The sequence below is a fragment of the Ranitomeya variabilis genome, chromosome 6, assembly GCF_051348905.1.
Source record: "Ranitomeya variabilis isolate aRanVar5 chromosome 6, aRanVar5.hap1, whole genome shotgun sequence".
NCBI lineage: Eukaryota > Metazoa > Chordata > Amphibia > Anura > Dendrobatidae > Ranitomeya > Ranitomeya variabilis.
The window spans coordinates 76,693,364-76,707,264 of record NC_135237.1 but is presented as its reverse complement, the minus strand read 5'-3'; the positions used below and the strand labels follow the sequence as shown (position 1 = coordinate 76,707,264).

The 13,901-nt window shown below is 40.6% G+C and overlaps 1 protein-coding gene across 1 annotated transcript in view; it reads left to right on the top strand.

Moving 5' to 3' along the window:
- The window catches only part of LOC143781813 (sodium channel protein type 5 subunit alpha-like), a 514,560-nt gene that overhangs the window by 263,678 nt on the left and 236,981 nt on the right, over nt 1–13,901 (top strand). Inside the window, exons 9-11 of the mRNA XM_077268674.1 lie at nt 9,969–10,110; nt 12,099–12,296; nt 13,536–13,721. Coding sequence (XP_077124789.1) covers nt 9,969–10,110; nt 12,099–12,296; nt 13,536–13,721 — 526 coding nt within the window. The remainder of the gene's footprint in view (nt 1–9,968; nt 10,111–12,098; nt 12,297–13,535; nt 13,722–13,901) is intronic.

The window sequence follows — 13,901 nt, the reverse complement described above, 5'->3', positions numbered from 1 at the left end:
TTATCACAATTCAATATCACCGCCTGTCATGAAGCATCCTCTTCTGTTAAAGTGGTTTTAGAGCAGTCTAGCAAAATCTTATGATAATGCAATTATCTTTTTGTTGTGTTCTTAAGACTTTTTGCAACATCAAAGGTGGATTTTGTAAGAAAAGCCTACCACCACCTATGATAAAGTATTAATATTACAATAGAGGAAACAGTATCCTATAAAACTATATAATGTCAACATTCTCAGGAACGTCAGCCATACCAGTCAAATCAGCAGTCAAGATTTTATTGGTCTAGAACAAAGAAGGATATTGTTTCTGTTAGAGATTAATCAACTTTACACTGGTGGCCATTAAATGACGTTAATTGCCTGTTTAGATAGACCGACCCCACATCTGTGTGCACAGAACGATTGTTAATATTATCGCTCTGTGTTCATAGGCTATGATTGTTCTCGGTAGCACATGTCCTGTTTACACAGAACAATGTGCTGCTGAAAATGATGACTTTAAAGGGAACCTGTATGTAATAACCTTCAGATAGATGCAGGGTTAATCTGCAGGTTGATAGTGTTACGAAGGTGCCTGGTTGCTGTACTGAAAGTGTGGCACCAGGGAGAAAGTTAATTTTATTTCTCCCTGAAGCTGCCAGTTTTTTTGCAGTCATGCCGGCGCAGCTACAGTAATCACTCACTATTCTGTAAGACATGGATGTAAGCGCAACATGGAGCTTTGACTGACGACTGGCTCTGCTCAGGTGCACAAGTGGCCCAGTTGTCAGTTAAATTGCTGGTGCGTGCATAAATCCACTAATTACTGCATGTTCAGCTATGACTGTAGCCGTGCCGGCATGCCTGCGTGACTGAAAGCTGGCGGCTCCTGGGACGAGTAAAGTTAATTTTCTGTAGGATGCCACACTTTCCCATACAGCAACTGGGCACCTTCAAAACACTATTAGGGCTTATTCTCATTTGGATTTAAATAAGACAAGTGTAATCCAAAAAAAAAGGCAGATTGCACTCTGACTAATGTTAGTGAATGATTCACTGTTCATCTGCAATTTTTTTTCTCAGCTTGGATCGGACTGAGAAAAAAAATCGCAGCATGCTCTGAGTGGCCATATCAGACAAGCCTTATCAATGGGTGCGAGAAAAAAATTGCAAGACACACGGACCATGTGTTTGCAGTCCAAGTTTTGCGCACGCATTTCAAAGGAAGCCCGATATTTCATCAGCCAAGTAAAGTAAATTCACAGCCCGAGCTGTCAGAATAAAATATATTGAATAGATAGAAATATGTCAGTGAGATATATAACCAGTGATTTACGTACTTGTATTTAGTTAATAAATAAATGAAACTAAGACGTGGGGTCCCCTCTATTTTTAATAACCAGCAAACGCGAAGTAGACAGCTGCGGTCTGATATTAATAGTCTGGGACACGGCATAATAAGGGGAACCCACGCCATTTTTTTTCAAATTAGTTGTTTATTTAATAAGGCTAAACACCCTTTAGTGTCACGTGAAAGGCACTGAAGGGTACTACTTTATTATACGTAGGGGGCTTGTGACATTAAATTTCTGCAGGACATCCATCCTGTACTATCTGTCTATCTATCTGTTATATCTGAATATAAGATTGCTTTGTTAGTTAGTAAACTAGCTTGAAATGACAGAGAATCACAGTATGGAAAAGCTGATGTTAAAAACGTATTGCATATGCATGTCATACGGATGCTGCTTGAGAAAAATCACGCTCCACTCGCATGACACTCGTCCCACTTTTCAGGATCAACATCGGAGTGATTTTATTTACACAGATGAGTACGAGCCCTTAACCTGACAATTAACACTATTTCTGCAGGTTATTAGCTTTATCCAACGTGACAAGTTCCCTTTATGCAATCTTAAACATCTTTGCACTCGAGGACCAAGCGTTGGCTTTTTTGTTGGGTGTTTACATTGACGAGGTATCAGGAAGGTTCCCAATAACTTACAGTGTAAATTCACCACTAGACTAGACTGAGTGTTACAGTGTGTGTATTAGAATTGATATGAATTGTGAATGCCCAGTGTGATTTATGGTAATAAACAATTACAGGTTTCATTGCCTTGGTTATCCTACGCGTCGCACAAAGCTCCTTGTGTTATCTATTGTATCCTAATTGTATTATAGCCTTGATTTCTTGCCAGTTGCATCTGATTCTCAACCATAATGAATCACTCTCACCATGGATTAAATATGTGACTATTTACGGTGGAAACAAATGGTTCAGGGTTGTTTATTCTGTACCAATTCTACATACACGTATAAAAACCCATCAGAAAAAGCTTCTGCATAAATTGAATTTTACAAGAGTTATAGTGAAAATTGCACATATAATTAACAATTACACATTTCAGACTCCCTTTTTAGAAAACGTTTGAAATCGAGAGGCACACTAACTCACATATTCTGGACATGTCAGAAACTTCAACATTTCTGGTCTAAAGTTAATGAAACCTTGAAAGCCCTAGGGGTGTTAGAATCGGAACTGAATGCCCCAGAAGTACTTCTGTCCCTCCCCACACCAAATTTCAAACCTAAAAAACATGACCTTCTCCCTTTGATGTTACACCTAATTGCCTTAAAATGGAAACTACAAACCCCACGAACTATAGGGGAATGGTTAAAGAAAATTAAGGATATCTACAGACTGGAGGAACTCTCGAGTTGGGAGATCTTCTCTCATGACCGTTTTCTTAAGATCTGGGCTCCGTGGACTGGATGGTCTGGAAAGGATTGGCATCACTAGTTTCCTCCTGTATGCCGCGGTGGTTGAGCTCCCTTGAGGGAAGGACCCGTTCGGGTGACCAGAAGGTTCCCTCTATAGTTTACTCGACTCTTGATTTTAGCCACAATATCTCTTCTAGGATTACAAGTTTGATTCTATTAACATATTAATCACAAATAATTGTTTACTCAATGAATCTACGCCATCTGTAAGTTTATGGATACACCTGGTATATGTCTTTGTATTATTGTTTTACATTCCTCTTGTTGTTTGTACAAGCTCACGTGTATAACTATGTTTATACAGGAGTCAACGTTCTCTGTGATCTATGAAGCTGTGAGTTTACCTTCATTGTAGGTTTAAAATTTATAAAGAATTTAAAGAAAAAAGAAAACGTCTGAAATGTCATACAGACGTGTAAGACATTTAATTATCAGAGGTCCATGTGCTGAGACCAACACTGATTGCTAAAATGAAGGAGTAAAATTGCTGAGCTACTGCTGTCTCCAAAGATGGCAGAGGCCTCCAAAGACTTAGTATCGAGCTTGTCGTCAGTCTCAGAGGAGAGCATTTCTCAGCTGAGCTCTTCTGCTTCTTCATTTTAACGATCATGGGGCTCTTAGCACCTGGATCCCTAATGATAAAAACTGCTGCCATGTATCTATGACTAGTCAAAAGTTTTCTGAAAGTGCAGCTACACTTTTAATACACTTTCAAATGTAACGCAGCTAAGATTTAGGTCGGTTTCAGAGGAGCGTATGAAAGTCATCCTTTTATTATCCATTAAAAATGAGGATTTGCCTCCATTTTGTCATCTATATTCCATGGGCATGCCATCCATGTGGCACCTGTATGCCTGTTTTTTACATCTTTATGGCATCCGTTTTATACATTAATACAAAAGTTAAAAAATGTACCAGACAAAATAAATACAGTTTTCTGTGTTAATTATTGCAATGTATCTGTAAAAATCAGATGCAATACTGATCATCCATATGTGATCCATTTTATTTATGCTAATCCATAGATTTGGGTGTGCGAGTCTCATCCAAAATTTTTATGAGGCTAGTGTGAAAAAAACTCTCATCTGAGCATCCCTATTCAATAACATTGGTCCATGGGTTGTCCGAGTTCCATCCGATTGCCACACATACAGCTCTGGCAAAAATTAAGAGACCACTGCAAAATGTTCAGTTTGTCTGATTTTTCTCTTTATAGGTATATTTTTTAGTAAAATGTCAATTGTTCTTTTATTCTATAAACTTCTGGCAACATGTCTCTGAATTTCCAAGCAATAATTTTTGTATGTTTTTTCTGACAAAGAAAAATGGGCAAAATTAAAAACAAACAAACAGTGCTTTCAGACCTCAAATAATGCAAAGAAAACAAATTCATAATCATTTAGAAACAACAATACTAATGTTTTAACTCAGAAAGAGTTCAGAAATCAATATTTTTTTTTAAATAACCATGATTTTTAATCACAGCTTTCATGAGTCTTGGCATGCTTTCCACCAGTCTTTCTCACTGCGTCTGGCGCAAAAATGTAAGCAGTTCTTTGTTTGATGACTTGTGACTATCCATCATCCTCTTGATTACATTCCAGAGGTTTTCATTGGGGTTCAGGTCTGGAGATTGGGCTGCCCATAACAGGGATTTGATGTGGTGGTCTCGTAATTTTTGCCAGAGCTGTATATTTGTATCACATAAACCTCTAGCTTCCAGTATGTTCTTAACAATGGTAAGGACTAGATACCAGGAGTTATTGTTATCAGTCATCATCACACTGCAGACCATACATGAACCACATTACTGATGGCAATTAGTATCACAAATAAACTTTTACATCCAGGTACTTTATACATCATATTGTCTCTGATTGGAGTCATTCATTGTTTCTTTTCTTCATCTTGTCCAGACACCCTGTTGACTTTTCGCAGCCACAGCTCATCATTGCAGACTATCGTCTTCTGTGGTCTTGTGCAGCACATCATCTGGCGATATCCTGAATAATAGCAGTGTCATTACAATTCTCCTGAATTTAAATATCTTCCCTATGCTGTACCTTCTGGCTAAATGATTACTCCTCATTGTGTTACCTGCACAAAATATGACTCACACACTGTCCCTCTTATAGTACATACCCTCCACTGCCCTTTCCTATCCATACTGGGCCCCATCTTCACACTGTTCTCTCACACTGTGCCCCCTATACTGCACAGTCCCTATACTGTGCTCCCTCATAACACTCTCCCTCTTCAGCATACTGTCCCCTACTTGCTGTGGCCTCAGACTGTTTCCCCTGGGTGCCCATTCTCCATACTGCCCCCCCACACTATCCACTCTGTATTCTGCATCCACTTACATTTTTCTTATTCCATCCTGTCTCCTCACACTATTTCCCTCAATAGTCTCCTGACACATCACTCCCACTCCCCATACTGTTTCTGCACTCATTCTCCCCTCACTCCCCATACTGTGTCCACACCCATCCCCCCTTAGTCGTCATAGTGTGTCCATATACATTCCCACCTTAACTGCCCACAATGTGTCTGCACCCATCCCACCTCCTTGCTCCCTATGTCCTCAAATTTACTCCCTCACTCCCCATGCAGTCCTAAAATTTCTCAACCCTCGCTCCCCATACTGTGTCTGCACCTATCCCCCTTGCTCCCAGTACTGTCTGCAACCATTCCCCCTTGCTCCCCATATTGTGTCCTCAAATTTACCCCCCTCGCTCTCTATACTGTTTCTTCAAATGTATTGCCCCATTTGCTCTCCATACTGTGTCCACATATAGTCCCCCCTCGCTTCCCATACTGTGTGCATACCCATCCCACCGCATCGCTACCTATACTGTGTCCACACCATCACACCTCGCTCCCCATACTGTGTCCTCAAATTCCTTCCTCCTGTTTGCTCTCCATTCTGTCCACATATATCCCCCCTCATTTTTCATAATGTCTGCACCCAACCCCCCTCACTCCTCATACTGTGTATTCATACATTCTTCTCACATCTCTCCCCATACTGTACTCAAATTTCTTCCTCCCTTACCCTATTATACTAAATCTTTGGTGAGGTGTGATGTCTGCAGTGTGATCACATGAACTGATCATGCTGCTGACTTCACCCTGACACAGAAGTGTCGGCGGTCAGGGCTTCAGTTATACTCCCTCCTGAAAAGACGTGCATACGATTGATGACTGGGAGCCGGCGAGTTGCACCTGCTCTGAGCTGAATCTCAGACTGACAGCCAGCTCAAAAATGGACAACTCCCGCTATGGTGGGGGGAGCGGCAAAATTCACCTGCCAGGGAGCCACCTCGAATGCTGCATCAGGCAGCTGATAGCATCCCACTGCCAGCTGTGCCCAAGGGAAATGCCCGCTTGCTGCCCTCAGGACCTCCTACATACACACATGCATAAAGAGTGATACATCTGCAAAACTTTGGAATAGAGATGGGATAAATGTGACTTCATACACCACAGCCTCTGTATCCACTGGTAATCAAGCAATGGAAGACAACGCCGGGCAGGGAAATCAGAAAATGGACCCCTCAGTGTACTTACTGTCTAATTTGAATAAAGATTAAAAATGCAGGATTTCTCAACCATGGCTCAACAGACCCAAACCAAAGAGACATTGTTGGATTTGTGACACACTGACTTACACAGCTCTACTGTTAGTTAACAGCATAAAATAAAGTTTATAGGATCCCTTTAAGTTTCTGGACCTCACTGTAAAATATATGACTGGGCCCCTCACCCATTAAGTTCCTTGTATAATGTTGGCATCTTCTTATGTGACAGGAGGATCAGGATCAGGGTTGACTGTTGATTGAGCACCTACCTGTCCATCAGAATTGGTGTGGGCAATATATGATTTAGAAACTAAGTGACATAATTCAACCAAAAATGTACAATACTAAACACGAGGTGTGATGCCGCGCTTAGGGGTTAAGTAAGGATCAGGATACCTCGGGGTAGCGTGGCCGATCGGCGTTGAGTACGCGGGGAGGGGAGGTAGAAGTTTGTGGAGTCTGCTGTCTGCTGCTGGTGAGTATCGAAGGCAGGAAGCAGGGAGGCACGTCACAGCTTGCGTAACACCAGGGAGCCTCGGCCGAAGGCGTCCCTGGTTACAGCTGGAGGAAGATGGCTGCCGGTACCTGCTCACACGTGCCTACATGTAACGTCACACTGCTACGGAGCGGCGACCTCTTTCTGGTCCTAACGCCGCTCCGTAGCAGTGTGGCGTCACATGTAGGCACGCGCGAGCAGGTATAGGCACTCGGCAGCTATCTTCCTCCAGCTGTAACCAGGAACGCCTTCGGCCGAGGCTCCCTGGTGTTACGCAAGCTGTGACGCGCCTCCCTGCTTCCTGCCTTCGATACTCACCAGCAGCAGACAGCAGACTCCACAAACTTCTACCTCCCCTCCCCGCATACTCAACGCCGATTGGCCACGCTACCCCGAGGTATCCTGATCCATAGGACGCACGTTCACAACAAATAGAGTAAGCGCTGATCTTCATAACGATATATGCATTACAGCAATTAACAAGGGGAACTTGTTCAATTTGCCTCTGCCACCAATTTTTGCGGTGCACAGTCATTCAGCTAAGCACCACTAGTTACTTAACCCCTAAGCGCGGCATCACACCTCGTGTTTAGTATTGTTCATATATATATACGGGATAGGCACAGATCCTGTTTTTGATTCCAGCAGCTAGGGGTTGGCACTTCTCATCCTCTCTTACGGGAGGCAGCTGTCCACCCTGTGGTGAGCGCCAGTGTGATCTATTGTCTCAACCAAAAATGTATTTTATAAAAAATATTGGAGCGTTCAGATATTCAGGTCCCTTCCAAACCTAATATATTCAGAGTTACATTGTATTCAGAATATTGCTTTGGCTGACAACAGCATTCCTAACCAATAATATTTTCCTGGATCATGAATACAGCATAGATGTGTCCTTCAGCAATAATTTTATTTAATTTCTAGTTGGGGTACAGTCTAAAGCAAAAATAGCTTTAACGACTAAATAACCCCAAACAGGATTCCAAACTCCGCATATAGCAACACCTGCGGAATAAAAGTGGCCCAAGGTACAGTATACAAATCTGCTGCAAAAAAAATTACATGTAACTAGCAGCATGAATGCACGTACACTTGGTTGCATAAAAGACAATTGATCATCTTAAACAATGGTGGCACATAGAACAAAAAACCGTGCCAAATTATAAATATATAGTACTGGAAAAGGAACAATCTCACCAATTCCAACGGTGCGAGCACAGGAGCGCTGAATAGTCCCCGATCAGGAGTACATCCAGAAATTTAATGGGAAATGACAATACCCTGTCAATCCCTATGGGGCTATTGATAAACTATCCCCAAAGCTCCTGCCCTTACAAGGGCAGTCCACAACTACCCCTGCATACACATGCCCTGCACTCTCCCTGTGTCATAGTCCCAACGCGTTTCTTCCAAGCTAATTCATCAGGGGACTGGCTTGTATGAGGAGACAAAGTGCCTTGTGCTGTGCTAGAGGACAAAGAGTCCTGCCACCCTCTGTGCTATCTTGCAGAGATATCAATAGCCCCATAGGGATTGACAGGGTATTGTCATTTCCCATTAAATTTCTGGATGTACTCCTGATCGGGGACTATTCAGCGCTCCTGTGCTCGCACCGTTGAAATTGGTGAGATTGTTCCTTTTCCAGTACTATATATTTATAATTTGGCACGTTTTTTTGTTCTATGTGCCACCATTGTTTAAGATGATCAATTGTCTTTTATGCAACCAAGTGTACGTGCATTCATGCTGCTAGTTACATGTAATTTTTTTTTGCAGCAGATTTGTATACTGTACCTTGGGCCACTTTTATTCCGCAGGTGTTGCTATATGCGGAGTTTGGAATCCTGTTTGGGGTTATTTAGTCGTTAAAGTTATTTTTGCTTTAGACTGTACCCCAATTTTTAATCACAATTTGGGTGACTTTATTCTCTTTTATCTGTATTAATGAGTAAAAGTTAAGTTTTATATTTCCACTTGCGCTGTATTATATATTTTTCCAGTGGTATTATCTGTCTGCCTTCAGAATTACAGATTTCGCTATTTTTGATATTTAATTTCTAGAGAGCATGCTGGCTGGATAGATAGTATTTTTTAATTAGTTGCTTTAGATTTGCAGTATCTAGATATTTTATTGTTTTACTGTTATTATTCTCTAATATGATTGGATATATTGCTCTTTAAAGGGAACCTGTTATGTGAAAAAAATGTTATTAACCTGCAGATATGGGGTTAATCTTCAGATCAATAGCGTTCTGAACCCGCCCAGCTGGTGCACTTTCAGCCCCACTGCAGGGAGGAAATCAACTTCATTCCTTCTGATAATATGTGCGTTTGAGTCACAGGGCCAGCACTGCCGACACAGGTTTAGTCACTGCTCTGTGCTTAGAGAGCGCTGTCTGTTACCACATCCCCAGCACTGACTGACAGCTGGAATAATGTTAAAGGGGAATTCCCATCTGCAAGATCCTATCCCAATATGTAGTAGGTGTAATAATAATAATAATATTCAGAAATACCTCATGTTAGAAATGTAGTATAGTTTTTCTGATTCGCTATGTATCTTTCCTCACTTGCAGAGAATGCAGGACCTTAGGTAACCATGGTTATGACCATTAGCAACTAACTGTCACTATATCAGTGGTCGTAACCTTGGATATCTAAGGTCCTGCAATGCCTGCACATGAGAAAAGAGACACAGTGAATCAGAAAAACTATACTACATTTCTAATTGGACGTATTTGCTAATATTATTAATATTACAGCTACTGCATATTGGGATAGGATCTTGGAGATTGGAATACCCCTTTAATTTTCTCCCAGCAACGGGAGATCTAAGTGGTGGCAGCAGGCATGTTCAGAGCACTATTAACATGCAGATTAACCCCATATCTGCAGCTTAATAGCGATTTTCATGTGACAGGTTCCCTTTAATTATCTATCTGTCTGTCTGTCTTTTTATTGTGTTTTCTATTCATGAATAGGTGACAAAAGCTAAGTAGCAGGACTATTTATTCTTATTGTATCCTTGGATGCAAGATTATATCTGGATTTCTGTAATATACGTGTGACGATCAGATACAATCCAGGGCAGAAATATTCTTACTATGACTCTTTGCTGCTTTCCACAGGAAGTGCCCTGAAGGTTTTGTTTGTTTAAAGGTTGGCAGAAACCCCAATTTTGGTTATACCAGCTTTGATACATTTGGATGGGCTTTCCTTTCTCTTTTCCGACTTATGACACAAGACTTTTGGGAGAACTTATATCAACAGGTAATCGCTTAGAAATCAATTAATGTAATTTTGGATCTAGTTTTTTCCTTTCAGATGCCTGAAAGCATATTTTTACGTGTTAAAGAAGTGGACTGGCTTTAATGGTGCTTGTCCCTCACCCCAAAATTATATATATTTTTGTAGAGACCCAACATGCCAGCCATGAGAAATGTAGTGTAAAGGCCATAAAGAAACCAGGCTGGAAGTGCACTGGGGCAAGGCACTGCACTTGGGAGAAGTCGTCCAAGTGAATTGATATGCTCCTGGTGCACTTCTTCTCTAACCTGTGTCTGACTTCTACGCTAGATTTCTCATAATTGGCAAATTGAATTTCTACAAAAACAGAAAATACTTTAATTGGGGACAAGAGCTAATGCAGCCATACCACTACTTCCATATGTAAAAAGGTTCTGCAAGTTTCTCTTTAAAGAGAACCTGTCAAGTGATTCATGCAGCATGAATTACAATTTGGCGGCATGTTTGCAGCCAGGTATATTATTTTCTGAAACACTTTGACGCTCCGTCCGGAAACCATAACTGGCTACCCCTCCCTTCCCCGCGCTTCTGCAACTGATTGACAGATCTCTCCCTTGCGGATACAGAAAGAGACCTGTCGGTCACCTCTAGCAGTATACGGAAGAGTCAGGGAAGACGGAGCCTGAGTAGTCTGGTCTCTGGCTATGGACTCAGGCTGGATAGTCCAACTATAATTTTTTTGATATGCCGACGAGTTTCAGAGAATAATTTACCTAGTTTGGATAGCCTTAATCTCCTGACAGATTCCTTTAAAAAAAAAAATGACATAGTTTTTAATTAAAATCAATAGAATTTTCTAAACAGCTACCTGTACTTTCAAGAAACTTTGCAGAATAAGCTGTTCTGTGTGCATGCATTAGGAATAACCATATTTCTGTCCATTATATAACTTGTATCCTGCTCTTTCACTGGTTTTCCCCTCTTTGTGATCTATCTCAAGCTGGCAATCCAGTAGAAGCTGGGTGGAGGAGACAGGCTGCAGTGATGACTCCCATTCCCAGCACAGCACACAGAGAGGGATTCCTACTCTTCATTCATTTTTTAGCCTGCAAAAACAAGCTGCTGCAGCATGGAAGAAATTATATAGCTGAGCTGAGCTATCTGGATGTGAATCAGCTCTGGCGTGATATAAATAATTCTTTAGAAAGTTTACCTTGATCATTCTTTTTTTTCCTCTGCCTGTTTCCTCTCTCTGCTCCTCACTTCTTTTCCTCATCCCTTCTACCAGAGTATAATGGACTTTGTCACATGCCACAGGGAGCAAGCAGTCCTGATGAGTGGGAAAGAAAACCAATTTATCAGAAAGTTTCTTATATTCACCTGTACTATTGATATATGCAAAGTTTGCTGAAAGTTCAGTTTCATTTTAATTACATTTAATTAATGACTTAAGATCCTTTAAGGGTGTGTTGTAGTCATATTATAGTAGAATGTTATTTCATCCTGATTTTATTGAATATCGAAGATAGTGCCACATTTCCTTCCAACTTGACGTTTCACCTTAAGTAAGACTGATGTTTTCGTAGACCAGTCTTAATGTGGGCCATGCAGGAATAAGATATGGTAAAGTCATTAAGAGGTGCACCTCACTTAATGAATTTGTTACATTTTCTTTGTGGCTTACGCCTCTCCAGAAATGTTACGCTAGTCTGAGACTGGAGTGATGTTTCTGTCGTAAGAAGCTCAGGCATTATTAATGAATTTGATGAGTCGGAGTAGTCATAATATCACCTACCATGGCTTATACCGAGTTCCATACATTTTGGTGGTGCTGAATTAAATTGGCATGAAAACGCCAAAATTTGCAACATTTTTTCTTCATAGCACATTTTTACGGCTTTTCAAAGTGTTTTACGCCAGTTTTCTGACAAAAGACACTTTGATTTAGCCTCCTCGATAAATTTGATCTGTTAGGTTTGATGATGACGTTGTGCCATTTTTTTTTTTTGCAGACTCTACGAGCTTCAGGAAAGACATACATGATATTTTTTGTCTTCGTCATCTTTTTGGGTTCATTTTATTTGGTGAACTTGATTCTTGCTGTTGTGGCCATGGCTTATGAAGAACAGAACCAAGCCAGCATTGCCGAAGCAGATGCAAAGGAGAAGGAATTTCAACAAGCTATGGAACTACTTAAAAAGGAGCAAGAGGTTAATAGAAATGCAAACGACACTAGGTTACCGGTTCTCAGATTTAGTATAGTTTATACTTTATGCAGAACTATCAGTTTTAAGTTATTAATAGGGAATAACTTACTAATAGCTGACGGTAAGACTGCTTGATAACCCAGAGACACCAAGAAAGGGGCTCTGAAGACACCCATCTGAATGGAGCAGGGAGGTTGAGCATGCCCACCCCCGTTTCAGTCATTCTCTCCGAAACTACTGAAAACAGCACTCGGCTACCTACATCGATCCCAAATAGAAGGAAAGACACAGAAGTGCTCATGCACGACCTTCATTCAGATGGATAAAACCCTGGTCTTGGGACTATTGGGACAGTTGGACCCCATTGATTATTAATTCATTTTTAAGTTTTCTATATCCTATCAAAAGGCGAAAACTTAAAAACTTGGTACAGCTCATTTAAGCTTATAGTATCAAATTTATGAATATTGACGAATTCTTAGACAGTGAAAATTTAGAATAGACAGTCTTAAAATGCGCCAAATTTATCATAATGGTTTGTGATGGTTATTAAATGTAGCATATGTTTAGACTGTTACACCACATATTAATTGGCTTACTTTGAGTGAGAAATATGTGCCATAAGTTTAGCCACATTCTTTGTCAGAGAGGCCATGCTCCTTTGTTGGACAAGGCGCAGAAAATATCTAAAAAACATAGTAGATATGGTAATATGACGTAAGCAATTAATGACAATTTTTTGTACAAATTGTTCCAGAATTCTGGTGCATTTAGTCTGATAAATCTCCTCAATAGTCTATTTAGTTTGTGCACTTGGTCTGTCGAATATATGTCAATTTTGTAATGTTAGATTATAAAATATGTATAACTGCTAAACTATCAGATCGGTCATTTATACATCCTAGAAAACTATTTTGGGTGTCAACATTTATGGCACTAATGCAAGAGTATAGATTTCATAGTGGCAGCTCACATGGTAAGCTAGGGCTAGGTTTTCTAATGGATGTAAGAATGCGCATTGATACAAGGTTAGCAAGATTCTGGAGAACTGACCGCTGGAAAGAAGATTGGAAAAAGGGGAGGAATCCGCATAATGTTCCTCAGTAGCTCGGGGTATAGTAGAAGTATTAACCAGCACCATTTGTACGGGACCTGCTCATCACATATGTGCTGATATGTTTTCAATCTGAACTTAGTTTGCCTTGTGTCATACAGTATGTGTCTTCTTTGTCCCTTGAGCAGGCACTGGCTAATAAAGGACCTGATGGTGGTTCGTTCAGCTCTTGTGAAGCATCTCCATTTAGCTCCAAAAGTGCCAAAGAACGAAGAAATCGAAGAAAGAAAAAAAAATCTTCTGAAGTTGATGAGTATAATGATGACATAAGAACTAACAGAGGGGAATCTGATGAAGAGAGTGGGCGAAAGCCGGTAATTTATGATTTTACACTAAATACACGTCCTTTAGGCTATGTTCAACCTGCATTTATGGCCTCCATTTATTGTATAGACTGGGAAAAGATTCCGACGTGTAAGGTACATGGATGCAGACTAAATTGGCATTAATTTATTAGATACAGTGTAATCACTTTCTGATGTATCCATAAATGA